Source organism: Oreochromis aureus, linkage group 2 (genome assembly GCF_013358895.1).
Source record: "Oreochromis aureus strain Israel breed Guangdong linkage group 2, ZZ_aureus, whole genome shotgun sequence".
NCBI lineage: Eukaryota > Metazoa > Chordata > Actinopteri > Cichliformes > Cichlidae > Oreochromis > Oreochromis aureus.
In genome coordinates, this window is record NC_052943.1 from 15,459,719 (window position 1) to 15,487,128 (window position 27,410).

Below are 27,410 nucleotides of genomic sequence, written 5' to 3' on the forward strand. Positions count from 1 at the left end.
TTACTTTGGGTATCAAGAGCCATTCATCATCTCATTTCTGAACATGGGATTTTCATGATGGGTGACATCCTCCATTTTTTCCCCTCTGTGAGTCTTTCTTTGTGTGTGTTGCAAATTACTCAAAACACGTAACAATATGACTTAGACTTAGAGCTTTTTATTGTCATTGTGCAGTTTCTTGCACAGCGAAATTGGGTAAGTGGAGAGCATAGAGCCGCTGCGTCTGTGCGCGCCGCCATCTTGCTTCTTCAATATATGACATCAATGAGAATCTAAAATGATTTAAAAAAAAAAAAAAAAAAAAAAGAATACCTCACACGAACCCAAAATGTGTAAAGGTACGAGTGTTACAAAAGCTCGAGGTTGTCTACGTTTTCCACTTTCGTATTAGTTGCACCACAGTTTACATCTGTTGCAGCAATCTGAGTGCTCTGCCTGCAGCAGAAATTAGTGTTGCAATGACATGTGGTGCATGTAATTTACTTGGAACTTTAAAAAAAAAAAAAAACAAATCAAAAAAATAAAAGCTTAATTTTCGATTTTGAGATTTGCACCAGCTGTGTTTTTTTGCTGGCAGGTTTGTCCCGAGGTTTCTCGTTGCTTAATGGCAAACAGTAAGTGTTCTAAAACAAAAGTGAGTTTGTAGGAAGCATCTGATTTCTATCCTTTACATGCTTCCTTGCATAAATTGCCCTTATTTAGTGATGTTTTTGCCTCCACTTTATTGGTGAATATATGTTTAAGTGACTTTATAACCAGTTTTCCAGAAGGAGCAGAGATTGGTTGTGTTATAACACCAGGTGCACAAGGCCTTATATGTCTAATCACCTATGGCAGAAAAGAGTTATAGACAAACTGTGCAACACTCTTTGAAATCATCAGTGGATGTGCATAAACATGCACATCAGTCATGACACCTAGTAATGTTCAGAAAATGCTCCTCTTTCTGCAAAGCAAGACAAGATGGTGCATGAGTGTAAGGACAAGTGGCAGGAATACGTGCTCGACCTGATGAATAGAATGCCAATAGATCTCTTAGGTATGCATGGGTTGCACTAGACTTTGAGCTTGAATAAGAATTGATAATTACCCTATAGCTTCTCTGGAGTGTACTCATTGTCTGTTTACAATTAGGAACAAAGATAAACACAGCGAAAACAGAACGACAGACAGCTGGCAGACTCTAAGTGCTTTCAGCTCAGCCTCTTTACTCAGCAACAGCGCCTTTCCACATGCAAGTTGGGGTTTTTTGTGGTCCTCTTTTTAAGTTTAGCTCCCTTTTTTCCCCTTCCCTAGAATAATAATGAAATGGAGAGTGACAGGAAGTAATAGAAAGGGATATAAAACACTGGTGGGCGAAATGTAGGAAAGGTTGTCAGCTGGATTTGAGCTTTAGCCCGCCACCAGGAGGCCACACGTACATAACATATTATTGGATTAAAAATGACTTGATTTGTCCGTCACACACACACACACGAACGCACGCACACACGCACACACGCACACACACACACACACACACACACACACACACAGGACTCCAGGGATTCTCCTCCAAAGGCATAAGTGCCAAGTTCAACCTAGCGAGAGTAATAGTGACCTATCTAAGAGTGCCTTCTGGTGGAGTGTGTGAGAGGGTGTGCGGCCCTTAAATTACCCATCTGTAGGTGTTTCCTGTGCATGCCTCATTCTGAGCGAGACACAGACAGGAAGAGATGGAGAGAGAGCCGGAAAACCCCTCAATCATATTTAATGGCACTATTTATCCACGTACTGTCACAAGACGATGTGTGTGCATGCAGGGCTGCATTTTGTGTTTTGCGGAGAGTCGGGGTATATCATAGCATCTCCTGGCACATTATACCGCAGGCAGATGGGTGTGCAGTTTCTCTGAGCGTATAAATTTGATGCATTCCTCCTGTGCTGATAGAGAACAGTGTTAGGCCAGCGTAACAGGCCGGTATTAAAGCTGTTTATGTTTCATTCGGGCACCAGCCAGGTCGCATCGTCCACTGCCGACGTGACGGAGGCCTCGGTCTAAATATGTTTTTAGGAATATTTTTGCTTTATTGCAGATGGCTGAGCAGAGAAATCACTCCAACATGGCGTGGGAGGATGTTACTCATAGCTTCAAGGGTGTCAATCTGTAAAAACCTGTAATGAAACCTGCCTCACCCTTCCTTAAGGAGCTGCCAACCCACCTAAAAGCCTTCATCTGTGAGGTTTTCACTGGCTTTTCTGTGAATCGCCGTCTAATTACAGTTATGAAAGGCTTCTCTGTCCTGTGAATCATTTTAAATCGGAGTTTTTATTTTGCCGTTAAAAATGATCAAATTTTAATTGAAAGGCTAGGACTTTGGGGATAGGAGCAACTTCAATCGGGGGATAAGAAAACTCATCATTAAGGCTGCGTATCCGTCTAACCCTAATTGGAGGTAGAGCGGGTGGGTGAATTAGCTGGGCTCAAGCTCACAGTGATGTGAATATATTGCAAGGACCCAAGGCCGCAGCCCTCAGAGAGCCCCTAGAGAGATAATACAGTTTATTTACCGCTTATGCATAAAAATCTGTGTGCTGTCTTTGTAGCCCCACAGTGTGAGGTCTGACTGCTTTAATTATTAGCTGCTGTGTTTAAAATGAAGCCGCCAGCATTTTCATTATTCGCACCATATTTATGCAAAACACCTTCACTCTGGGTGTCGTGTGAGAGTTTGTGTGTGTGTGTGTGTGTGTGTGTTTGTGCATGTATGCGTTAACCCATCTTCTTCACGTCTCTCATCTCCACTGCTGTCCTCCCTTTGCAGCTCCCCTCCTAGACTCTTTAGTCCATCGTGACCCAACTTCTTTCTCCTCCTCCTCCTCTGCTTCTTCTTCTTTTCCCCTCTTCAGCAGCGCTCTCTCTCAAAGTCTTGTTTACTGCCTCCTCTGCTGTTCATTCTCTCTTTGGATACCGGCTTCCTTCAGGGCAAAAACTCTATAGTTCACTTTGTCTCCCTGTCCGCCTCCATCTACGCTCCCCCTCTTCCATCTTTCCTCTTTATCCTCTTCCTTTCATTCCTTTTTTTCATCTTTTCTCTCCCTCTCGACAGAAGGTTTTGGGACCCATCTATTGAAATTTCCCATTTGCACTGCTTGCCTCTCAGTAGCTTATCACCGCTGGAGTTTTGTCCTTTTTGCTCAGAAGAAGCAGAGGAGGAGTCGTACAGGGAAGGAAAGAAAGCACAGCAAGAAACACTTTAACCACACACAGACACAGACGGCAAAGGATTGAATTTAGAAAGTTTGTCTTCGATTTTCACGCTTTACTAACATCCCACCTAATAAACCATCAATAACCTGGCCTGAAATGAATAGACCTGCACATGAAAGGTAGGGCTGACCCATATTAAAGACATCAATGCTGATAGAATCAAGATTTATTTCACTAATCATAATGCAACCAAAGATCCTATAATGAAATTCGGATGTAGTTCCTTTATTGTACTAACAAAATCACCCCAACAAAATTATTAGCTTTATTTTCATAAGTATGACAGCTCCCACGTCTACTGCAACGACAGCAGATACTTCTTTAGAGACACCAGGGTAGCTGTGGCCCTTTAGTACCCCCTGGACTCAGTGCAGACAACTCACCTTGCCAATATCACTGACACTTGGCAGATGGATGCTGCTGGCATTATTAAAAAAATGACAGAACATTTCCTCTATGTAAGAATTGCAGACATGTAGCTATAATTGATAGCTGATTCATAAACAAAAGTGAAGTAAAATAATGAACTAAAAATGTAATTAAGTTAAGTTGTGAGTAAACAATACTCGGCTACTCAGGTGATACGTTGCCAGATTAGGTTAGGCTTATAGTCCTTAAATCGATGCGGGATTAATTATGTGTGCAGTCTATTGTTAAGATTAAAAAAAACTTAAACCTCTTAAATTTTGTTGTCAAAAATATCATTGTCCATCTTTGAAATTTTAAATCTATCAGGGGAAAAAAAGAAAAGTCTGTTGGCCAAGTTGCTGGTCTGTTAGGGCCGTTAATGATGTTTCCATTAATCGTGTTCACTGGTGAGGCGAAATTAAGCCTCACTGATGAGTATTTTCTTTTTCCTCTCAGTATTTTCACATTAAAGTGCCAATAAAAGTGCACGAAAACACCTGCTGAGGTTTTTTAATTGTGAAGAAAATTCTGTCTATTCCACCTGCTCCCAAATCCAGTGACAGCACAACTGAATTAGGAACCTTAAATAAATATCATTTATCCAGTTTGCCACAAACTATTTTTTTTTTACCTTTGCTGAAGGCAGACAGCAGCTCTCTCTTTCTAGCAGGGTTACCTGCAGCATGCACAGGTCAGCAGTTTCTCCCTTAAAGCTTTAGTTATTGGATATTTTGTGAGATTTGAAGTATCAATACAATAAAAAAAAACAATCGATACATTAAATGCTATATTATTATAGATTAAGCTAGCATATATTTATATAAATGTCAAGTAATTAAGTTGGGTTTTGTTTCTGAGCCAGTAAGATCCTCATCTTCCAGTGACGCTGGAGAAAAAAAATGTTACTGTTGGTGGACCTTACATAGGGTATTCTTAAACTAACTTAATTAATTTTTAAACAATGGCAAAATTTTGACTTTAATTAGTATCACCAAATATGATGGAGAACACAAAACGTATACTCCACCAAGGCATACACCAAGACAGTCAAGCAATGATGTAAAAATCCAACATTTATTACCTTGGCCTGTAAATTTCTCTCAGAAGTATGTTTATTGAACAGTTTCTGAAGGATAAACTGGAAATAATGCACCATGTTGCCCCATATCCTCTCAGAGGATATGGGGCATAACCCCCGCTCAGCACAGCCACACACGACTGAGGTTGGACCTGGCCAGACAGCCAGCATAATTTGTCCCCTTAATGATGCTGGTGGCTTTTCCATCTTTGGCCTGTGGCGATAACACTGTGACGATCGTGATCGATTGGTGGAGTTTTTATCATTTATGAACCTCCTACAAATGGCAAGTTATCCATTTGCATTGCTACTAAACCACGATTCAAAGACAACACTCAGTTTATCGTCTGTAAATAAAAAACAAAGATAAACTTAAATCTGGGGGGGGGGGGGGGGTTGAAACTTTAGCAGAAAACTGCTTCATTTACATAACAATAACTTTACCCATCTGTTGTAATAAAGTAATAATGCAAAAAGTTTAGTTTTACTTAACAAAGAGAGAAAATCTAAGACAAAGAAAGAAAGGGAACTGAAGAGAGACCAAAAAAATGTAGAAACATGTAAATAGCAAACAGTAGGAGAAGGTGTTAAAGGGGATGGATGTCAGAGAAAAAAAAAACTGTTTGAAAACCTTTTAAATAATCTACAGATGCTCCTTAACACCTTCCAGCATCCTGAAGCAGTCAGCCAAGTGTATAAGCAAATTCAGAGCTAATTGACCTCAACACTATTCTGAGTGAGAGGAGAGAGATGGAGGGAAGCAGGCGGAGACAGAAACCGAGTTTGTACTGTGGTATGAACTGCCTTGAAGAGTAAGTGGGAGGTAGTGTTGTCACAGTGCATAATGGTGCTGCTTTCGTTATCACTGGCAACGAGGAGAAAAGAATAGAGAGCTGATGCGTTTGTGTGTCAGCGAGAAAGTCAGTCCACAGGCCAAAAGAGCAAGAAGAGAGACAGAGGGTGACGGTGTCGACGTTCGTTTCAGAAAGTGTGGAAAAGATCTGGAGAACTTTGTGTGTTTGTGTGCCTGTGTGTTTCAGAGGCATCCATTTTAGGGGAGCAGCTGGGTGGTGCGTAAACCACCCAAGCACTGATCTGCTTTAAGAAGCTGATCTTACCCAGTCGCTGTGTTAAACACATTTGTCTTGACATTTATCAGAAGTGTGGCATTTTTTCCCCCTCTCCATGTGTGCGACAACAAACGTGTTGTAATTTTCAGAGCACTGCTTCTCATTCCTGCGGTTATACAGTGAGGGATTCAGTCCTTAGCTTGGAATGGCAAAAACAAGCAGCACAAAGAAAGACTGACATTTCACTGTGGATTTCATTTTGCAACAACAGAAGAAGACACAAAGTTTTGTTACATAAGAGAAATCAAATATGTAAGCAATAACATTCAGATTTTCATTATTGTCACGCGTAAGCTCCTGTATCACAGCGTTAAACTACTGCACTTGGATCTCTGTACAAACATTTTGTTCCATTTCTGAGTGAATGAAACAAGTCAATTTCATGTTATTGCTGAACTTTCTGGATTTTAGTTACATTTTCTACCTCATATCTGGAAAATGTCCCAAAAAGCTCCAGTCTGTGACTCAGTCTCACTAAAGTAAAAGAGAGGATGGTAACTTCCTGCCTTTAGAGGAAAATCTGTGATTGTTGGGTGACTGTGTCGGATTTTCTTTGCTGTCGGAAACCGATTCCAAATCACTGCGGCAGCCACTTTTGATAACAAGGTGTTTGCACAGGTCGCCAAACAATCACAGTCCAACTTAGACTCTCAGACAGACCATCACCATCTGTACAGGTTTATTATGGTTTTATCTAACTGAAAGTTGTAAATATTGCTTGTGCATTACTAATGTAAAAGCCCAACAAGGGAAAAGTGCTGGAAATTAGCAGTAGACTTAAATTCGATGTGCAGCACATCAGTTTTATGTGCTCTGTTCTGGAATTACGTTAAACTGCATTGTCCCTTTCAAATAAATACATTGAACTGAACTGATCCAGCACATTGCAGTCAATCCGAGTTCAATGAAAGCATCTACCACACATATCTATAGGAGGCTCGACTCAAAGGGTTGCCAGCTAGTTGTATTTTGGTTATATTCCTGCATAAAAGGAAGGTTCCTGAGTGCCCATTTAATTTTGCAGTTAAACCGTCGTCCTGCAGCAGCTATGTCACTATTTGTGGAGCAATTTCTGAATTTCCTCTAGTTAATATGAAATTTAATATGTGACAATAACAGATTTGCAACACTGACTGCAACAGATTTGCCATATTTGCTGTATTAATAACAGCTAATCACCATATTATCACAAACAGATTCCACATAATTGCCAACTTGACCCCATTCAATCTCAGACTGAGAGACTGACTCAGAGATTGTAAGTTCATTGTACACGGTCACAATAATTTCTGTCATGTTGTGGTCTCTAACCACTATTTTCCCAAGTGTGACTGCAGCATTACGCAATGCAAGTCCACATTTCATCTATTCAGACTGGGGATGCCCACCAAGCCAATAATGAACTTCCAATATTACCAGGGGAGGCTTTTTTTTTTTTTGATGAATTTGGGAGTAGGTAGACTGGAATCATTCCAATGTCAATAAATGATCCTCATTATTACAAATACAATAATACTGGAGGTAACGCTTTTTAAAATGAAGAGTGCTTTCCGTCAATAGAAGTGCATACATTGCCATGTAATCCTCAGCAAATGCACTAATTATTTGCCAAGGAGTTTTAAAGATGTTCTTCTTCAGTACAAACAAATGGGCTTTGGGCTGAGAGCCACAGACAGTTTAAGGAGGTCAGGAAGCATTGTGGGGCAGACTAACACTATTGGTTTTCTTTTCTTTTTTAAGGAAAGTGTTGTCAAAAGGATAATATTTCAAAAATAACTCCAGCCTCAACTGCTTGCCCTCTGTGCTCACTGCAACTAATCGATGAGAAGTCTATGTAGAAATTAGCAGCAGAAATAGAGCCAACCCCAAGTGTGTGCATTACAACAGACTGTCAAAGTAACGGCAGATCAGAAAAAATATACTGTATTGAGCCTTTCCCTCCCTTCAGATGTTTGCTGATTATTCCTGCTTTGTCGCTTCCCTCATCTCTCTCCCTCTCCACCCCTCCCTCTCATGCTAAATGGAAGCTGTGTGTTGCTGCGTTAGAAAGCTAGTCACATCCCTCTCACTCTTCTTTTTAGCCCCTCTTAGAGTCTCTCCCTCTCTCTCCCCCTCTATCTTTTTCATTTCCCACCTCTACCTTTCTCTCCGTCTATCCTTGACACGCTCTCTGTCTTTTTCTTTCCCGCTCAGCTCCCTCCAGCCTTCGTTCTGTCCACGCCGACACCCTCGACTGATTCTGCCGGAGTCATGGCCTTCAGAGCCTGACAAGAATTCAGCGCCCGTGTTTGTGCAAGTGTGTGTGTTTGCGTGCGGGGGTGTATCTGTGTCTTCAAGCATCGATGAAATATGAGCTGTTAAATATGAATGCTGGGTTGTGTTCTGATGCCATACAGTCATGTCACTCATGCATGGAGTAGTTGTAAAAAAAACGTGCGTGTGCATAAACACTTACACACGGCATTCATTGTGTATGACAAGTAACTGCGGAGCTTCTGTGGTATTACTCTGCATCACATTTGCTATCCATTTGTCTGATACTTGCCACACAAACACACACAGAGAGGCAGGGCCTGGATTCAGGCTTCACTGACTTTAAACCTTGCACAGGCTGACAGTAATTTCTGCCTCCAAATTACATTCCAATGGCTTCATAAATCTGCTGCCTCCTCCTCTGCCTCTTTCTCTTTCCCCCATCTTCCTGCCTCTGCTTCTCTATCTTCCCCTCTTCTCTGCCGTCCCTGCTCTCTTTCTCCCTTTTACTCCAGCCTCACTTCATTTTTTTCCCCCTGTATAAACCTATACCCTCCTCACCTCCCTCTCCGCCTCTATTTCACCATCTCTCATTCTCCTCCCCCTCCTATCACTTGTTTTCTCGTTTCCCCACACTCCTTCTCACTGGCGCTGGCTCAGTAAATGAGAAACAGGGAGGCAGAGATGGGGAGGTTACGTGTGTGGGGTAGTTAAACAGTCACACACTCACACACATAAATCCATACAGATGCATACACACAGCTAACACAGACATACACGCTCACGCATGTGCTCACATGGGCACACCGAGAGAACTCGGTGTGTAAATACTCATGTGCCCAAGCACACAACCGCAGTCAAAACATCATAAACAGCACATTACCCTTTGATTGAAAGACGAGCAGTTGTGTTGCCATATATTTGCCGTGTCTCTAAATTGACTTGGGTGTGCGCACACGCATTTAAATGCACACACATGTGAACACGGTTTTAATGAGAGTGTTCATTTTACTGATAGCGCCTCTAGGTGAAATAATTGCCAGTGTTGGGCCCTGATGGCTAGTCCAAGTGTTCTCAGGCCAGTTGTCTTTATTGGCCATGGCGGGCCGCGAACACACCCCTCATCTCCCCGACTGCCGCTTTAACGGCTGCTCTGCTGCAGCCAGCGCACGCTTGCAATGAATACATGGCCTTAATATGCATAAGCACACAATGTAGACACCAAGTTACGCATTAATACTAAAACACACACATACACGCGCGCCCAGGCGGAGGCCAGCAGAGAACAATAGGCCGTCTGACAATGGGGCTCAGAGGAATTCTCTTCTCCATATTAATATTCAGCAGAGTGGATATGGAGAGAGTGTGTGTCAGCAGGGACGCATGCTCATCAACCTCGCTAACACTGGGGTTAGACAGCCACATGATTACAAAGTACTCAGACTTTGGTCCCCAGCCCCGCAACTACTAATCCCTAACTCCTACTTCCTCACTTCCTCTGTCCTAGCTCACTCCAGCGCACAGAGCGAGCAAACTGCCAAGTATCACAGCTGTCACTTTTCTTTGCTTTCCATGTTCCCAATTATTCTGATCAGCCTGATGGAGCAAAGGGTGGATGGAAATGGAGATTTGATATCGTCAATTTCCTGCCACCCCCACTACAGTGTGTCAGATTTGTGATAGTGCAGCTAGAAGGTCATCTGGAGGAGGATTTGGAAAAGTTTTTTTTTGGGATGATGGCAAAAACACTCATGCTACTTAGCCTCAATCTCACCATTTCCTCTTTGCGAACCTCATGTCAGTACAAATGAATATGCCAGCAAAAACAGCTGTAGTACCACTCATTATAGCTTCCAACCGCAAATCGTACTAGGTGACCACTAACAATGCACATATGAATGCTCTGGCTGTATTCATGCACATATGTTACCACCATCTGTACATCTGTAGTCTCACAAATCATTTTACTGTTCATCTGTACACTTTACTTTAACATACAAGTATCCACAACGTAAAAAGATTTGTTTTGTTGTAGTCTTCAGTCGCCCTGAGCTCAGATGCGGATGCAGTATCTGTACAGAATCATACTTATTAGTTTATGCAGTTTTATTATCTCTAGCCTCCTTTATAAGCCTCTGCACCAAACAAAGAAAAATAAAACACTAATATCTGGTTATTACTACACAAAGGAAAGAGGAGTGAGAGGCACAGATGCCACAGTGAAAGTCACATACTGTTGCCTGCCTGTAGGCTACACAGTTGTTATAGACTGGCTCACAAGAGCTGAGTGACTTCTGTCCCCCTGAGGAACGAGATGTTCTCTCCGGTCTCTGTTATGCAAAAAGACACAAAAAAACCAGAGTGCAACAGAAAAGACATGCAAGTGAAGGGTCAGTCAGAAATGTTTTTGACCTCAGCACACGATATGGATTACTGCTTTCTTTGTTACTGCTTCTTTGTTTCAGTGATAGTGTGACATGTTATGTAAAGAGGAGGATATAATATTAGAAGAAATAATATTACGATAGCAGACATGGGTTTACTTTTTATATATAACCTTTCTACAGGTGAATTTTACATGAAATAAAGTCTAATTGTAAAATTTAGTAAACCACAACATAAAACCTATATTAACACAGCGCCACCCACTTAAACTACAAACTTCTGGTTTACAAGGGGTAGCTACTTAGAAGAAAAATAGCTAAAAGGGAAAGGATTTAAGCTGCACCACAGCCTAGCACAAGATAATTTGGGATTACTTGACCTCTCAGTAGAGTCCCAGAATGAAAATATGGAACTGGAAATGAGCATATCAGATATGGTTTGAAGTGTTTTATCCAACAAATGGTCCTAAACTCAAAATCTGCTATCAGTTAAGATTAAGAAAAGATAATAATTATTCCCCTTTTGCAAGCTATAACCACCACCTTGTTTTAAATTTACTTTTTGACTATTCAGCTAAGATGTGTTTTATCCAGAGACTAGTTGTAGACCACCTGGCAACCACCGGTTGCTAGGGAAAAACAAATGCTCCCAGAATAGTTGCAAGTAGTTGCTGGCAGTCATTCTAAAATCTACTGCCAAATCCTAGTCCCCAGGGTCACCAGTCAGTGACCCCATGATAATCACCATCAACAACAGAAAAATGTGCATTCATCAACGGATTGGGGAGTGGTTGCAGACCAAGAAGAAAAGCGATATGCAAACCTGAAACTAGACACCTTCGCCTTCAAAGAAAACGCCGTCCCTTTTGAAACATGATAGTTATTTCAGTAAGGTAGAACTTTTTATTTGACGTTCGGTTACTTGTTTTCGTCAGACCTTTTCAACCTTCACCACCACTCGGAGAGTAGTTTTCATTTTTCCATTTTCATTGCCTGATATTAAAGGTCTGATCCCGCCTCATATCATTCAATGACTTTACTGTGAAACAGCTGACCTCTCTTTTCTATCATAATTTTATATTTTATCATTCTTGTAAACCACTAATTAGTGCATTTCTAGAAAATGTTAACATCAGAGGACTGAAACCACATGAAAGAGGAAATAAACCAAAACACTTGAACTTCTTTATCATCGTGACTCCATGTCAAAGTCTGTCCATTTGTGTTTTGTGTAACATCTTTCTACAAGGTTATTTTTAGACGGATAAATATGTAATATGAATATTTCCTCTGAAAAGTGCTGCAATTTCCCTAATGTTCTCAAGCAGTTATGACTAACAAAAGTCATTACCTTAGTGCAACTTTCTCTAACCTTCCTCAAAACTCTGACAAACTACCGTTTTCATACTCTGCCAAATGACTAGCATGTACTTTGCCTCCAAGCTCCTTGCTCTGATAGATGCTCCTTATGTCTGCCGTCCTCCCATCACACTCCCACTAGCTAGGCTTGCTTCCATCAAAAAAAGTTTTAAGGACAGCCTTGACATCACACAGATAGAGCTTCACATATTGATGTCTAATGGCCAATGGCAGTCAGCTGTGGAGACGCTGCCGATGCTCAATAGTCACTTCTTGTCCAGTGCAGGCAGACGTTTTGCCTGCGGTATGCAAAGATTAGTGCAGAGTCTAAGAGTAGTTGGGTCAGAAATTGCAACTAATTAAAGGCACTAGCTTTAAAATGACAGTTCACGTTATTAAAGGTGACATCTGCTGTAAATATGTGACTGATGACATCCAATTAGTGTTTATTTTTGTAGCTACTTTAAAGTCCAAAAATGCAAACTATTAGACCTTAACAAATTACAAATGCACTGAATAACAACGAGTACCGCACCAAGTCCTTGCTTAGACCATTATCTCATTTCTCCTTAATGCCAATAACAAAGTCGACACATTTGGCAAACACTGCCTCTTTATCATTCTGCCCCACGTCGCTTGATTTTCATTATGCGAGTTAGCCACAGTCTGCACATATGAATAAGTTTACTAGGCATCAACTGGATATCAATCTGAAGACGTCCTATAAAAAGGATCATTTATCTCACCAAACACCTCACTGAACTGCACATCCAGTTTCCATCTGTGGAACCAGTTACACCACATGGGAAACAAAAACTTGTACACCATCGCCCTGAGTGCACAGCTTTTAACACCCCTCGAGGATGTACACGAGTACAGACATAAGCCTGTTGACCAAGTTCTTCTCAGCTGCAGCGCGTGTCCTTTGAAAATGAAAATGAGGACGCCTTTATTTGTCTCTATTTGTGTTTAAGCAAACTGGATGATAATTTCCCAGTTGGCTATGTAGTCTACTTACTTTGGGATGAAGTGAAGAGGCGAATGTGAGCAGCAGAGCAGTTAATGGCCTTGATGAATTTGTCTCTGTACACTCAGTATGCCTGATGAAAACCTTATATCTCTAAAACCAGTGTTCACTGGGGGGTTTGATTCTGCACATAAGATACAGGCACTTAGTGCGTGATGGTTAATGAAAGCTCCAAAGCTTTGTCTGAAGAGGAAAAAAAACACAAAAAACACAGATATAAAATATGGAGTTACCTTAATGGGAGGTTTGTGTCCACTGGGAGCACAGTGTTGTGCATATGCAGTGGTGACCTTCAGGAAGTATTTTCACGAGGTACTTAATTTTAAGAGGTATAACCATTCAGATGGGGATAATTATTTAGCCTGTACCTTTTAGGATTCTGTATTGTGCCAACATTAAGACTCAACAGCACATGCTGGCATCATTTACACAAAACAGGTTTAACAAATGAAGATATATTAGATGATGTTTCATTTACAGCACATTAAGCATTAAGCCAATATTTAAAATATTCTTTTTGTGGAAATATAATAAGCTCTATGATCATTACCACAACAGATTTATGAGAACAATTTCCCGTTATTAATCCAGAATCCATTTCTTTAAATTAGTTTAAGGTTGGTGATTTTAAACTGGCCATATGTCTAAGTGTGAATGGTCTCTCTGTGTCCTGTGATAGAGTGGTTTTTACCCCACCTCTCACCCTAAAACAGCTGTGACAAGCTCCAGCGGTTAAGAAAATGAACCTTTTAACATGGCTTGAAATAAGAGTAAAAACTACAAGCCGACTCAAACTTAAGAGGCTTTCGTTAAAATGTAGATACATGAATGACTTAAACTGACTCTCCTGGCCCCAAAGCCAACGACACAATGCATTTTATGCAGCTTCTAAGACACGTTACTACAGAAGACTTAGTCTTAATTTTTGGCACATGTCGAAATATTTTAGCATAACTTCTGCAAGTGTCATCATCATCATTATCACGCGGCTCACTTATTTTGATTAAGCTGTATTTATGCAGCTACATTTGTTGTGCATGCATTTGCATGTTACATTTTGAAACAAAGGCTTGTAGACAGCACTGTCCATCCATCCATCTTTTGGAACAATCTTCCATCAAAAACTGTGCCACGTCTCTCTGGCTCTCTCTTATAATGTCTCTGGCTCCATTAGCGGCATACAGTAATCCAAAATTTGTAAAGAGTGTCGTGAACTAAATCAGTGACCTTTAATCCTCCTTGTTGTGCACTGTCTTTTCGCGTCTGATGTGTTACAAATGGCCCATTGTATCAGACAGATTTTACCTCGTTGCCCAAATGCATCTCAAAATGAAGCCTCTAATACTACTCTTGCCTGCTGTCTCTTTTCAGGTCGGCGCTCACTAACACTCAGCCAGCTGTCCTGCTGAAGTCGACACCAGTGAAGTCTACCTTCAGGATACAAAGGCTGTCCATTTCCACCAACTCTTCACACTGAGCCAGCCCATCACAGCACTCCTTAAAGCGGAAGGTATACAATACACGCTGTCATCTGGCTTTGCTGAAGATGATCTGTGTGAACTGAGAAGGAAGCGATCAAACATTTAACAGAGGAGAGAGTGCTTGAAACTGAGGGAGAAGGAGAAAGGAGCTTTTCCCTTGAATCCTGCTCATATAGTCGGTACTCTGTATGAGGCCAGCCTGTCCATCACTGCCTTAAAAAGTGCTCATTACTATCACTGAACCGTGAAGTGCATGTTGTAATAATTGTTATAGTACAGCTCTAATAACAGATCAAGGACACTTTGTTGGATTTTTCTGAGCTGTGAAAAGCGTACTTATTCTCATTTTGCTCGCGCCGATCATCTATTAAAACCACTACCTGTCTATTTGAAGCAAGTGCCGCACGGTACAGTACTATTTTTGCATGACCCACTGCCTGCATGAGTAACCAGGGTCGCTTTTGACTTCGAAGAAGGACCCTTGAGCCTGCAACCATCTTCTGACTGTCTGCCCAACTGTAGCATTTGAGTGTGGGGGGGGCTGTTTCAGAATTAGGCCTCTGGACACTTGCTGAAGATGACTTGAGTTGGCAGGCCTAAAAGCCCCTTACCAAGAGAGAGAGAATTTGACAGCAGGACACACACACACAAACACACACACACACACACAAAGAAGACACAAATGTGGATGCCGAGGCGGCTTTGAGCCATGCTGGTGTTGCTACTTGTGGAGCCCTGGAGTACAGGCTATCATCATCCCTATCATCATTCACCCAAGCTGAGGAAGATTCAACGGCCCGAAGGAAAGAGGCTACACTTCTGAACGATTCGAAAGAGACTGTGAAATTGTGCTAACACGCAGAGATCCACAGCAACATCCTCAATAACCCATATAAACACTAATACTCCCCTCCACAAATCCTTGATAGAGAAAAAACAAGGCTGCGGCGGGCGTGAAAGGCACAGACACTGAACAGGTGAGCAAGCCCTTGGCAATCACATCCTGATCAGACCTTTCACACACACACGCACGCACACACACACTTCATTCATCACAGTGAGAAACACTACACTTACATCTTGCTTTGAGCTACAGGATAGGAAAGAAGACACTAGAAAACACACACCAGCTCTGTGCTCCTTTACTTCAGAACATGATTAAAATGTTTGTGGGAAAGGAGGGGTCAAAAACAAAAAACACAAAGGGAGCGGAGAGGGAATGCGGAGGCAAGAATGTCGAGGCAGCGAGGGAGTAAGAAAGAGACGGGAGTGATGGAGGGGGAAGAGATGGGGGTGGGGGGGGGTGCTTCTAAATGAAAAACAGAAACTAAGTTGCTGTGGAGGAGAGGACAGGAGAGGAAGCGGAGAGCCGATTGATCCAATCTCAGTGTGCAGGAATCAACGGACGACTGAAGAGGAAACGATAAAAGAGGATTAGAGAGAGATAGAAACAGGGGAGGAGAGGAGGAGGATGACTGCACGGACACTTCTGTAAACAAACCTGAAAGTAGATATAATGAAAGATTATCAAGGGGAGGTGGGCGGATTGGAGAGGTACACGGCGTGATAAAGATGCAGCGGGAGAGAGAGAGCGAGAGGATGGACGAGGGAGGGGAGAGAGACGAGAGAAAAATCAGGATCATTAAAAGAACGTGTCGATGGGAAACCTTGGCATGTGGGCAAGAAACACACATGCCGGCTTGTGCCAAGAGGATGTTTATGAAAGGAAAGCAGGAATAGTGTGGCACTGAAACATATGCTAGTTGATATTCATAGAGCATCCCAATATGGTCTCAGCTCCTACCTTGACAGTCCCTCTTGTGTGTATGTGTACATCTTTCTTACTTTTTCTGTGTCTCACATGCCGGGGAACGCAAAGAAATAGTCAGATTCGAGCTAAAAATACCATTAAGAAAAGAGAAAAATCAAGTCTGGGTCCACGTCGAATTAGGTGGCACACACTCTTTTTCACCCTGACATATCAAATGCTGCCGGTGTCGAGCTGAGACAGGAGCTAGTTGTTGTTGATACAGATCTTTCTCTCATACACAAACACACACATACATCAGAGGCGCACACACAAGCATGTACAGGTACACAAATGCGGCTATTTTTACATCCATCTCACAGAATAGAAAAAATGACACCAAACCAATATTTGGAGCCATTATTCTTTTTCCAGCTGATAGTGACTTCAGTCTTCACTGCCAGGAACTCATTTCCCCCTCTCTCCTCCTCCTCCTGACTGTCCTACTGTCCATCTGTCTCCTCGCCTCCATCCCTCCCTCCTTGCCTCTCAACTATTGTTGCCATCTCTCGTTTGCTTTGCATGGATTTTGACTGCAGCCAAGGGGCAATTTTGCATGTAGCACAGAGTTCACATACAAACACACACACACAAACACGCATGCACAGAAGGGGCGGAGAAAGAAAAAAAACTTGCCTTTAGAGGATTTGTTTATCAAATGTGCTGTCAAATCATGTCAGGCATTTCACATCAGGGCACATTTTCCAGCCTCGGGCCACTCAAAAGAAAGGATTCAAACACGAGGACGCCACAACGCAATTTCCACAACTTTCACCACTGTATATTTTTCATATTCTAAATATAGTGTGCCGTGAATGTGCACGTACGGAGATCATTTTATCTGAATTGTAAATTCATGTTATTGATGTTGGTGTCAAGGATTTGCAAGGAGACAAGTCATAAAACATCGACCAAGGAACCTATTAATGTTGCAGAAAAATGCTTCTCTGTAAAACATCTCACTAAAACATTTCTGGGGATTTCAGGACCACTTTCCTGAATAATTTATAGAAATTTCACGAACAATAACAACTGAGTGAAACCATGCATTATACATGTCAGCTTGTACTGAGACTTCTGTATGTGAATGCTTTGTGCTCAGTACGTTTGTTTATTTGTGTGAGCAAATTTCTCAGTGTGTGTTTTGGTCACGACCTCGAATAGATAAATTGTGTTTCTGAGTATACAATAAGAAACCTAAATTTCTTTGCTTTTCTTCGATATTCTCTTCAGTTTTTTCTTTTTTTTATATTTTAGGGGGAGATATAGGGCAATAACAACAAGTTTAGTAGTTCTGCTACTCTCTGAGCCATCAACTGGACTGTGGGCAATTAATCTGATTTCCTCCTCCCCGATCTCGCCTCCATTTTAGTTTCATGTCACTCACTCCATTTCAGTTAATCTCTGTGGAAGAAAAAAAAACTCCTCTTCACTTATTTTCCCTTCCTTCAAATGTCACTGTCCAATTTTCTCCATTTCTGTCGTCCCTTTGCTTTCTCCGATTCTCGTAATCTTCCTCGTCCAGTCAATCCACCCCTCATCACACTCTCTGTCTCTAAATGTGCGTTTGTCTTCTGCTTGGTCGCCCTGACCCATATAATAGTGGGCAGCTTCTTATAAGTGCATCTGATGATTCAATCCCCAAATCTTTTTCACTTTAGAGATTTAAAGAGACTTTACTTTTATCAGCAGGTAGAAAACACAGCACTTTGGTCGAGTAATTTTGGAGATAGAGTTTCGCTGTGGGGTCTATCTCGCTCTGTCTCGTCCTTCTTTTTTGCTTCCCTATTTGAATATAATGAAATTTTTTTTCTCCATTCATTTTAGAATCATTGGGTTTCAGTGTCTGTACTTTGTTTTGATCCAGTTTCCCATTTTCTCTCCTATCAGGAGCTGTGCGCCACCATGGCAGCTGAGAGTGTGGCAGAACTCCGCGATTGGCTCTTCCTGCTCCTCCTGTGCCTCACCTTATTGGCTGAGGTGCTGGAACTGGCGGCAGCGGCAATTGCCATGGAGACGGGAGAGGGAGACGAGGGCATAGTTTGCCCCTCGGTGTGCCGCTGCGACGAGGGTTTTGTCTACTGCAATGACCGTGGCCTCAGCATTATTCCTCCGCTGCCATTAATGGCTGCCATCCTGTACTTACAGAGCAACCGGCTGAGTAACGCTGGGCTGCCGCCGTCGCTGGAACGCAGCACTTCCATACGAGTGATTTACCTGTATGCCAACCAGTTGGATGAATTTCCTATACACCTCCCGCCTTCATTACGGGAGCTCCATTTGCAGGATAATAATATACGAACGTTACCGCGGTCGGCTCTTGCCAAGTTACCATTACTAGAACGTTTACACCTGGATGATAACTCCATATCCACAGTTAGCATCCAGGACCGAGCCTTTTCTGGGACCCCACGGCTTCGACTGCTGTTTTTGTCTCGGAACCATCTGTCAAGCATCCCCGCAGGCCTGCCAACATCCTTGGAAGAGTTGCGACTGGATGACAACAGAATCAGCACCATCCCCACTCATGCCTTCCGTGGGCTCTCCTCCCTGAGACGCTTGGTCCTGGATGGGAACCTGCTGGCCAACACACGCATAGCAGATGACACCTTTTCCCGTCTTTCCAACCTGACTGAGCTTTCACTGGTCAGGAACGCTCTGCAGTCTCCACCTGCCAACCTGCCTTCAGCTCACCTTGTGCGACTCCATTTGCAAGACAACGGAATGACCCACATCTCAAGGGGGGCGCTAGATGGGATGCGGCGGCTGCAGAGGCTGGACCTGTCGGGGAATAATCTGACCACTCTGCCCCGGGGACTTTTTAAGGACACAGAAAGCCTGGAGCTGCTACTGCTGCGAGGAAACCCCTGGTACTGCGGCTGCAACCTTCGCTGGCTCCATGCCTGGCTGCACGGTCGGGGGGCGGCGGTTTCAGTTAGGAGTCTAACCTGTCAGGGGCCTGAGCCTGTAAGGGGTCAGGCCCTTAGAGACCTAACTTCTCTGATGGAGCAGTGTGAAGGTCCCCCTGCTGTTCCTAATACTGGAATAGGGATGAACCCAGCAGACAAAGATGGAGGAGGTGAAGATGGTGTTGGAGGGGGTCAAGGAGTGGCTTCAGTCCCCCATGGCAGCACCACCACTACCTCTCTGCTCATCCCCACACAGGGTTCTCTTTTCACCCTGCGAGCTAAGCGGCCAGGCCTAGTTATGCCTTTGCCCCCAGGTGAAGGAGGGCACGTCTCTGGAGAGGCCCTGGAGCTGACTGTAAAACCTCTCTCTTCAGACAGCGTGCTGGTGAGTTGGCTTTGTCCAGAGCCGGTGCCCTCCTTCCGCCTGTCGTGGCTGAGGCTGGGCAGCAGTGCAGCTCTCGGTTCAATAACAGAGACTTTGGTTCCTGGAGAAAGGAGGCAGTATCTTCTAACACAGCTCACCCCACGCTCCCATTACCTCATCTGCCTGCTGCCATTACGACAGGAAACTTCCTTTGGGAGCTCCAGCATGGTTTCGTCTCGAGCTGTCAGCACGGACACGGACAGTAAAGACTCAGCCCCGGCCTGTGCACAGATAGAGACTGGAGATGCTCTGGCACACTCAGGAGAAGAGGGCTCAGATAAAAAGGGACGAGACTCAGATTTAACAGCCCTGCCACTGGCTGGGATTATTGGGGGTGCCACAGCATTAGTGAGCCTTCTGTTAATCTTTGGCATCTTCTGCTGGTATGGACAGAGATCAGGTTACATATCCGGGGACTCGGGCTCATACAGCAGGGGCCGGGGAGGAAAACATTATGATGACTATGTAGAGTCAGGCACCAAGAAAGACACTTCCATCTTAGAGATCAGGGCCCCTCCTGCAGGGTTTCAGATGACAGCTATGGCCCATCAGCCTGTTCAGCCTAAGCTGGAGGATGTCACCTACATCCACACCATTTTCCCCTCCTCCTCCTCCTCTTCCTCCCAAGCTAACGGGACCTACCGGAGCAGTCACGGAGCTGGCAGCCTAAATGGCACCATCCTCAGCCAAACCAGCCACCATCGTGTTACATATGGCACCAACCGTGGCTACAGAGAGGGTGGCATCCCTGACATAGATTATGCCTACACGTGATGATACAGGGACGCATTCCCTGAGCCACGAAAGCCCTGTTGGCTAGTGGTTATTTTGTCCTTGGTTTCCAAAGTACCCTCTGTGCCTCTGCTGGTTCAATTCTGATTGGTTTGTTGAGTAGAGAATTTCTGCTATGTTAATTGGACAATTGCTAGAGTGACAGAAGTGTAAGTCCTACTATACTCTTCTACTGTATAAATACAATTTATAGTAGGCCCTTCTTTCAGCGCTTCTTATAAATGGTTACAGTTTCTCTTTTGGATATCTCAGTGTCTTTCAAACCTACTGTTCTTCTCAGCTAATAATAATACACAGTAAATTATTTGAGGTTGATATACTAGGCTTAGCTGATTTAGAAGGAGATATATTTATAATATGGGGAAAAGGCACTTGATGTGTATAGAGATAGGTCTCAAATCTTCCAACCAACTGTAAGCTTTGTGCTGTATAGATAAAAGGGATGACAGAGGAAGAAATGGTTGTTATAACCCACAGATGACAATACATCATGGTTGACATGAAAAGATGTGTTCCAAGCCCCTTCCTTTCCTCTGGTTTACTCCCCTCCTTTTTAATTTTTTCCTCCTTTCTGCCTCTTTTTTTTTTTTCTTCAGCTGAGGCTCTTTCCTTTTATTTCTCTTGTGTCTTTTGTGGTGCTGTGAGCAGAGGACGACTTTGTTCTCGCCAAGGGAGCTGACAGCAGTGATAACAGTTCTGACAGAGACGAGAGACACAAACCACAGCACGAGGAGACTAATGAGAGTGAGAGAGAGAGCATGTGTTTGGGCGGGGGGTGATGGATAGATGGATGGATGGATGGATGGATGGATGGATGGATGGATGGATGGATGGATGGATGGAGAAAACATCAAAGGAGATGAGAAAAAAAGAGAGGGTGCGGAGCTGTGTTGGGGGGGATGTAGACGCAGAGAGAGGTGTGTTGGCTTCAGGCAGAGAGCGACGACAGAAAAGGGGAGCTAAGTGGAAAAAAGGGCGTGTGACAAATGCAGCAGCAGGAGGTAAAAAAGCACACAAAGGGAAAAAAAAGATGGGGGATCAAGAAGGGAGTGGGTGGTTAAAGAAGAGGGTTGACAACTGGAATAATGTGACATCATAGTCCAAAAAAAAAAAAAAAAAAAAGAATGAAGTTTTTGCCCACAGTGTACCCACTGCACTCAGCACATGCCGAGTGATAACAGAGTGCATGCTTCCTTCAAGGACTGTTTTCAGGTGCCTGTGATCATTGAAATTCAAAGATGAATTTAACATTTCTTGGTAGTTACCTTTCACCTCGTGTATCTTTTTTTTTTTAATAAACAGAACATTTCAGGATTTTAAAAACATCGGTAGGACAACAACAAGGACAAGAAGCACGGCGAGACAATCTGAGTAAAAAATACAGTGATTGCCAAGACCACAGGACAACAGACAAGCCTGAGAAGAACGACTATTATTGTAAAAAAAAAAAAAAAAAAGGAGAAAAAAAAACTTCATCTTGGAATTTCAGCACTGCATGTACCCAGTTTTTATTGTGGTCTGGTGTCATTATTAAATTATCTTTGCAAATGAAGTGAAAGAATCCTAATCACACATCTTATTATAGTAACCCATTATCTTCTAGAGGATGGCTAAACCTTCTTAATTAAAAATAAGTTTTAGCAGCTGACACTTTTTTTGGTGGAAGTTGGAACGGCACTGGTCTGATTACGCTTTGTTAAAATCCACTCTTAACAAATCAATTCGACAACAGCGGAGAAAAAATATTTTTCTTGGTGTTTTTTTAAAAAGAGAGTAGAAAGATTTGTATATAAAGAAATCTATTAGTGTCTTACAATATATTGATTGACTACAGCAAAAATACCAGACAGGAATTAGGAATCAGTTAAAAACACCTGGCCAAACTGTAAAACTCCCAATATTAAAAATTCCAATATTTTATCCCTCTGTGTAAACAAATGCCAAATGTTTCCCTGTTGCAGCTTCCCAATTTTAAGTATTTGCAGTTTTTCTCAGTCTTATTACTCAGTAAATTGAAAATCTTTATCTCTTTTTACTGTTAGTTAAATGAACCAAGCAGTTCAAAGACATTACCCCAGGGTGCAGGAATCTAAGACAGACGTTTTTCCACAATTGCCTCACGCTGTATGGACCAGATGATTCAAGTGGACCTATTCTGCTCATTTCCAGCCTCATATTTTTATTCTTCGAGCACTAGAGTTGCTTTGCATGAATTACAATCCAAAATTACCGTCATTTATCTTGGTGCAGCCCCTCAGTTCACCCACTGTCTGAGACGAGCCACTTCAGCTCCCTTTCCTGTGCCCCTCAGAGGGTTTGAACAGCAGACTGGTGGGAGTGCTGTGCTCACAACTAGAGCTGTGTGCCTGTGATGACCATATTATAGAGATCACCTCTTTTTTGACACGAACAGATCGAAGAGTAGAAAAAAAAATAACAGAGCAATTTGAAGTTGCTGTTATTTTTTTTTTTTTAAAGGCCCATGTTTGAAATGATAGACAGAAAATAGGGAAGTGCATAATAGGTCCTCTTTAATCAGTTAATTTAAATCAACAATGCAATTGTGGCCTTTTCTCTTACACTCTCATATACAAAGGCAATTTATTTACTTGTATTATAAAAAAGATTAGCTGAATTGGAAAAACTAAAAATACTACTATAATCACACCTGATCTAGTGCATTCCGGGAGGTGAAACGTATAAGTTGACTCAGGTCGTGTGGTTTTATAGGCCTTAGCACAGCATAGACACTATGTTCTGGTGACTGGGATCACAGCCTGACCGCTACACTGTGCAATTCAACTCAAAGACAACCACAGGGAAACGAGCGACCCCCTGCTTTCTGACCGCCTCTCACTGACCACGCTAATGTACTTTAAGGGAGGAGGAACATCAAAGAAGACGCTAATAAAATACAGCCAGAGATTAACAGGAAGAGGAAGAGGAGAAGGTAGAGAGAGAAAAATAAAGGGGGAGAGTGGGGAGGGGTGATTTAGATAGAGCCTGTAAGTGTTGAAACCCAAGTCTTACTTTGAGTAGCTCTCTTTCTCTTTTTCAACCTGTGTTACAGTGTACCAGTAATATTGGAAGAGCTCCGGTGTGGGTTTTTTAGGTTGATTTTTTTTTTGCATTTGTTTTATAATTTTTTTAATTTTTTTAAGAGCACTGAAGCTTCCTTTCATTCTGTGTAGAGATCCTTTTCCTTTAAAAGTGTCACCCTCAGATGTGTTAATGAAAACACTCTTATGTATAAACATAAAAAAAGGGTGCAAAACGCTATTCCATTTATTGGTCTGTCGTCTTTTTTTCTACGCAGATGAATAAAGACTTCTAAAAGGAAGAGCGGATTCGTGAGTTCTGTGTGTGTGTGTGTGTGTGCGCGTCTGAGTGGAGTTCATCAAATCGGAAGGAAAGGCTGGAGATGTCAAATAATGCACCAGGATGGGTGGGGGGAGGGCTTAAAAACTAAAAATCAATGGGAAGCTCAGATTATTAACCTGATTTATGACGAGACGGAGCAGGCCTCGTTAAATCACACACACTGGATGAATACATCAGCATCTATGCGCTCCGATTCCATTTAGAAGGACGCATGTTTTTCTCCTGACAAGTTCAAGTGTGTATTTCACACAGTGACACGAGAAACTCGGCTGCGTCCATTTGTATGGATGTGTTTGTGCTCGGTGCTCCTGAGTTTGGGTGAAGACATGCCTCTCATTCTAAGTGAGTGCTAATGCTTGTGTAAGCATGGATCAATATAACGAACGGGGGAGTGTATAAGTGTCCATCTTAGAGTAACTGCTTGTGATGGGTGTTTGAGAAGAGTCTGAAAGAAAAATACTGTAGACAGAAATGGTTTGCCGTGCACTGATGACTTCATATGACTATCTACAGGATCTGTGATTATACGTCTGGCGGTGTGCGGCTGCATCTTGGCGTCCGCGCTCGTAACAACAATGGCCCGAGTTCTCATCAGTCATTATGGACGCCTTTCACTGCCGTGGTCCATTATCTAACGTCAAGTCCTGCAGCTTAATTATCCTAACTCACATTACACCCAAGAAAAAGATGTATACTCTGAAACTGGGGGTAAGCATCTGTTCGGGCTAAATTTATTCTTGCACTGTAACAAATCGGATCAAAGTGAAGGCTTCCATTAAGTTACAACAACTAGTACGTCTGTCCAAAAGTAATTACTTTGCAAGAATAAATTGTGCTTTAAATTATTAAGATGTGTTAGATATATATAACACGTGTTAAGGTTTGTATGTAGAAGCACAACAGCAGTGTGTTGAGTTTCGACACACCTCTCATTTGAATTAATTTCTGACTATGCGACCTCTATTCCTTTAACAAACAGGCTCAACTCACTGATGTGCAGTAAAATGGTCGGTTGCATTTTAAACTCCGTGCTCAGTATTTTCTTCACAGCAGTGCTGCCACGGATGATTTAAAGCTGCAACGCGAGTTATCTTCCGGTGTTTGCGTGCATTTATAAGCTTATTTAGTGAAAAGGTCACTGTATTCCTCTCGATGCATGCATTTGATGTATGCATGTATGCATGCACAGTCAACCGAATCAAATCCACAACATAATCTTTTTGGCACAGATAGTTTGAATGCAAATACTGAGGCAGAGCTGAGAAAAGAAAAGGGCCTGCATGGGTGAATGTGTAAGTTTACATTTTCTTTCAGTCTGCAGACAGACTTCGCAGCAGTCAAGGGCACGGCAGAGAAAAACATGAACAGATGCAACATATAAACATGAGAGGACCTCAAATACTGCTGTGTTGTCAAAGCCGCTGGCGTTTCACAGATATGCACAAGGTGTCCTTTCGCCTCGGTGCCATTATGCACCGTCTTTACGGCAACAGTCAAACCGCCCCGTTACTTCTAACTCATCACATACAAATGCTTGTAAATGACCTCTTGGTATTGCACTTAAACACACAAGGTAGGTGTCATTTTTCAGCGTGCATTTAATTTGTGAAGGGGGCTCATTGTTAAGCCAAATTAGCGCCACGATCTCAGGGACAACAGACAGCTATTTTTTTTGCTTTATATGCTCTCCATCTGACCAGATTCTCATTGGTCATTGCCAGAGTTACTTTCATACAAAAAAGGCACCGCATCAACAGCCAAATAACCTTAAAATTCACTGAACTTTCACTCTGAGCTGGAGCCAAACTAAATGACACCATGTCAAAGACCCTGCATTTCGTTATCACAGCTCCACAACCAGTAAAGCATATCATCTAAAAATGGTAATCTAACTTGTGTGTGTTAGAGTGTTCTGCCAACTTTTGTGCCTAATGCTTTAAGCTTTGAGTGTGAACATATCAGAACTGGCACATTTCAGTATGTTTGATCTCATAATAATGTTGTTATGGCACGCAGATCCAGCCACAGCTTCACCGGCTGTAGTAGCTACTTCCAGACCAAACTGAGTGAAGTTTCAGAAAAATACAGCACTGTGCAAAAGTCTTGAGTCGCCCCTCAGTTCTTTATGTTTTACTCAGAAATGGGAAATGGGTGCAGCAGTTTCTTGAAACAAACATTTTCTCTGTCAGGATGATCCCACACTGCTTCAATAATGTTGAGGTCCAGGCTGCAGGGAGGCTAATCAATGACCGATCGTGCTCCACTTTGTGTTTTTCTATCCACGTAAGCTTTTAAAGAACTGGCACTGTGTTTGCGATCATTCTCATGCCGAAAAATGAAACTGTTGTCGGTCAAATTGATTCAAGATGGTACTACACGGTGGATCAAAATCAGATCCCCAACACCACTGTCTGCAATGCAGCCAAAAACATGACAAAGCCTCCACCGTGTTTTATAGATGGTTGTTTCTGAACCAAAAATTTCAATTTTTAATTCTTCACTCAAGGAGACCTGTTTCCACTGATTTGCAGACCAGTTCATCGGGGTAGAGCAGGTTATCTACTAAGGAATGTTAAATGGAATAGTTAGATAGCATTCATATATATAAGAAAAAAGTGCTTGTGTGAATGAGACATGTTATTTAAAGCACCATGAGAACCCGTCCATTTATCATCTCTCGGGTCTCTGCTGGATTTCTTCCTTAGGACATGAATTTCTGCTATATTGTTTTTAATCCTGCAACTTCTTCTTTTGCCCTCCACGTTTTCAATTTCCATGGCCTGAAAAGAGTTGTTGTTCCAGACATGCGGTTTAATATTTGATGCTTTACCCTGATTTCTGGTTAGAGATTTACAACTCATCATCTTTTAAGTTTATATGTTGAAATTATTAACATCCAGCAGTTAAAGAGGAATATCATCATTCACTTTAAATTGTGTTTATATGAACAAAAATCTGTTACCTTTGGTGTAAAACAAAGAACCAACTCTAAATGAGTGAAGCAGATACATAAATGCAGACCACACGGCAGACTGAGATGTGCCAGTTTTTCAGCTAATAGGTCTTTAGGAATCACCTTGTTGGTACAAAAATACTATTTTATGCCTGTCACACGGTGTTACTTTAACATTCTTTTTAAAGAGTCAACTAAAGCAATGGGAACAAAATATCTGTTTTTGTGACAGGCTGCTTGTAAGTGCCTAATGATACAATATAAAATAGGTTCTTTGCTTAGTTGACATGTGAAGACGACAGTGCTTCATCCCTTGAGTTAGGCGCCTTATTTATGCTTGAATGATTCATAGGTCAATGTTAAGTGGCTTAAACAATGGTCAGGTATAAGGATTGGATGGAAAATGAGTAAAAATGTAGCCAATTTCCAAACACAAACTTTTAAGGAGCTTCAGAAACCCAGAGGAACTATTACTGAAGATCACTTTAAAAAAAATATAAGAAATTGCAGCTCCTTTGAAGCCAAATATAAAGAAATTGATGGCTCAAGACTTTTGAGCAATACTCTAGCTCAGTGTCGGTGGTTATTTAATTATTTGTTATTCTGTAAATCCTTGTTTTTCATGTCCATGTAATTCAGTTACACAGGGACTTTGCTCTTTAACCAGTCTTTCAACATCCAATATTACTGTGACTGATGTGTCAAGGCCCTGAAGCCCAAGGACACCATGTGTACCTGACAGAGCAGAACTATTTCACACACTGGAATGAAAAT

General features: G+C 42.2%; 2 protein-coding genes across 7 annotated transcripts in view; one reads left to right on the forward strand and one right to left on the reverse strand.

Moving 5' to 3' along the window:
- The window catches only part of flrt1b (fibronectin leucine rich transmembrane protein 1b), a 32,545-nt gene extending 8,903 nt beyond the window's left edge, over positions 1-23,642 (forward strand). For 4 of the 5 annotated variants that reach the window (XM_039619167.1, XM_031749829.2, XM_039619154.1 and 1 more), the window contains exons 2-3: positions 14,261-14,399; positions 18,068-23,642. In XM_039619167.1, coding sequence (XP_039475101.1) covers positions 18,083-20,284 — 2,202 coding nt within the window. In that variant the 5' untranslated portion in view covers positions 14,261-14,399; positions 18,068-18,082 and the 3' untranslated portion in view covers positions 20,285-23,642. Of the gene's footprint in view, positions 1-14,260; positions 15,348-18,067 lie in introns of all 5 variants that reach the window. The other variant, XM_031749907.2, reaches the window with a different exon arrangement.
- macrod1 (mono-ADP ribosylhydrolase 1) overlaps positions 1-27,410 on the reverse strand; it is a 144,384-nt gene that overhangs the window by 89,004 nt on the left and 27,970 nt on the right. The window lies entirely within an intron of this gene.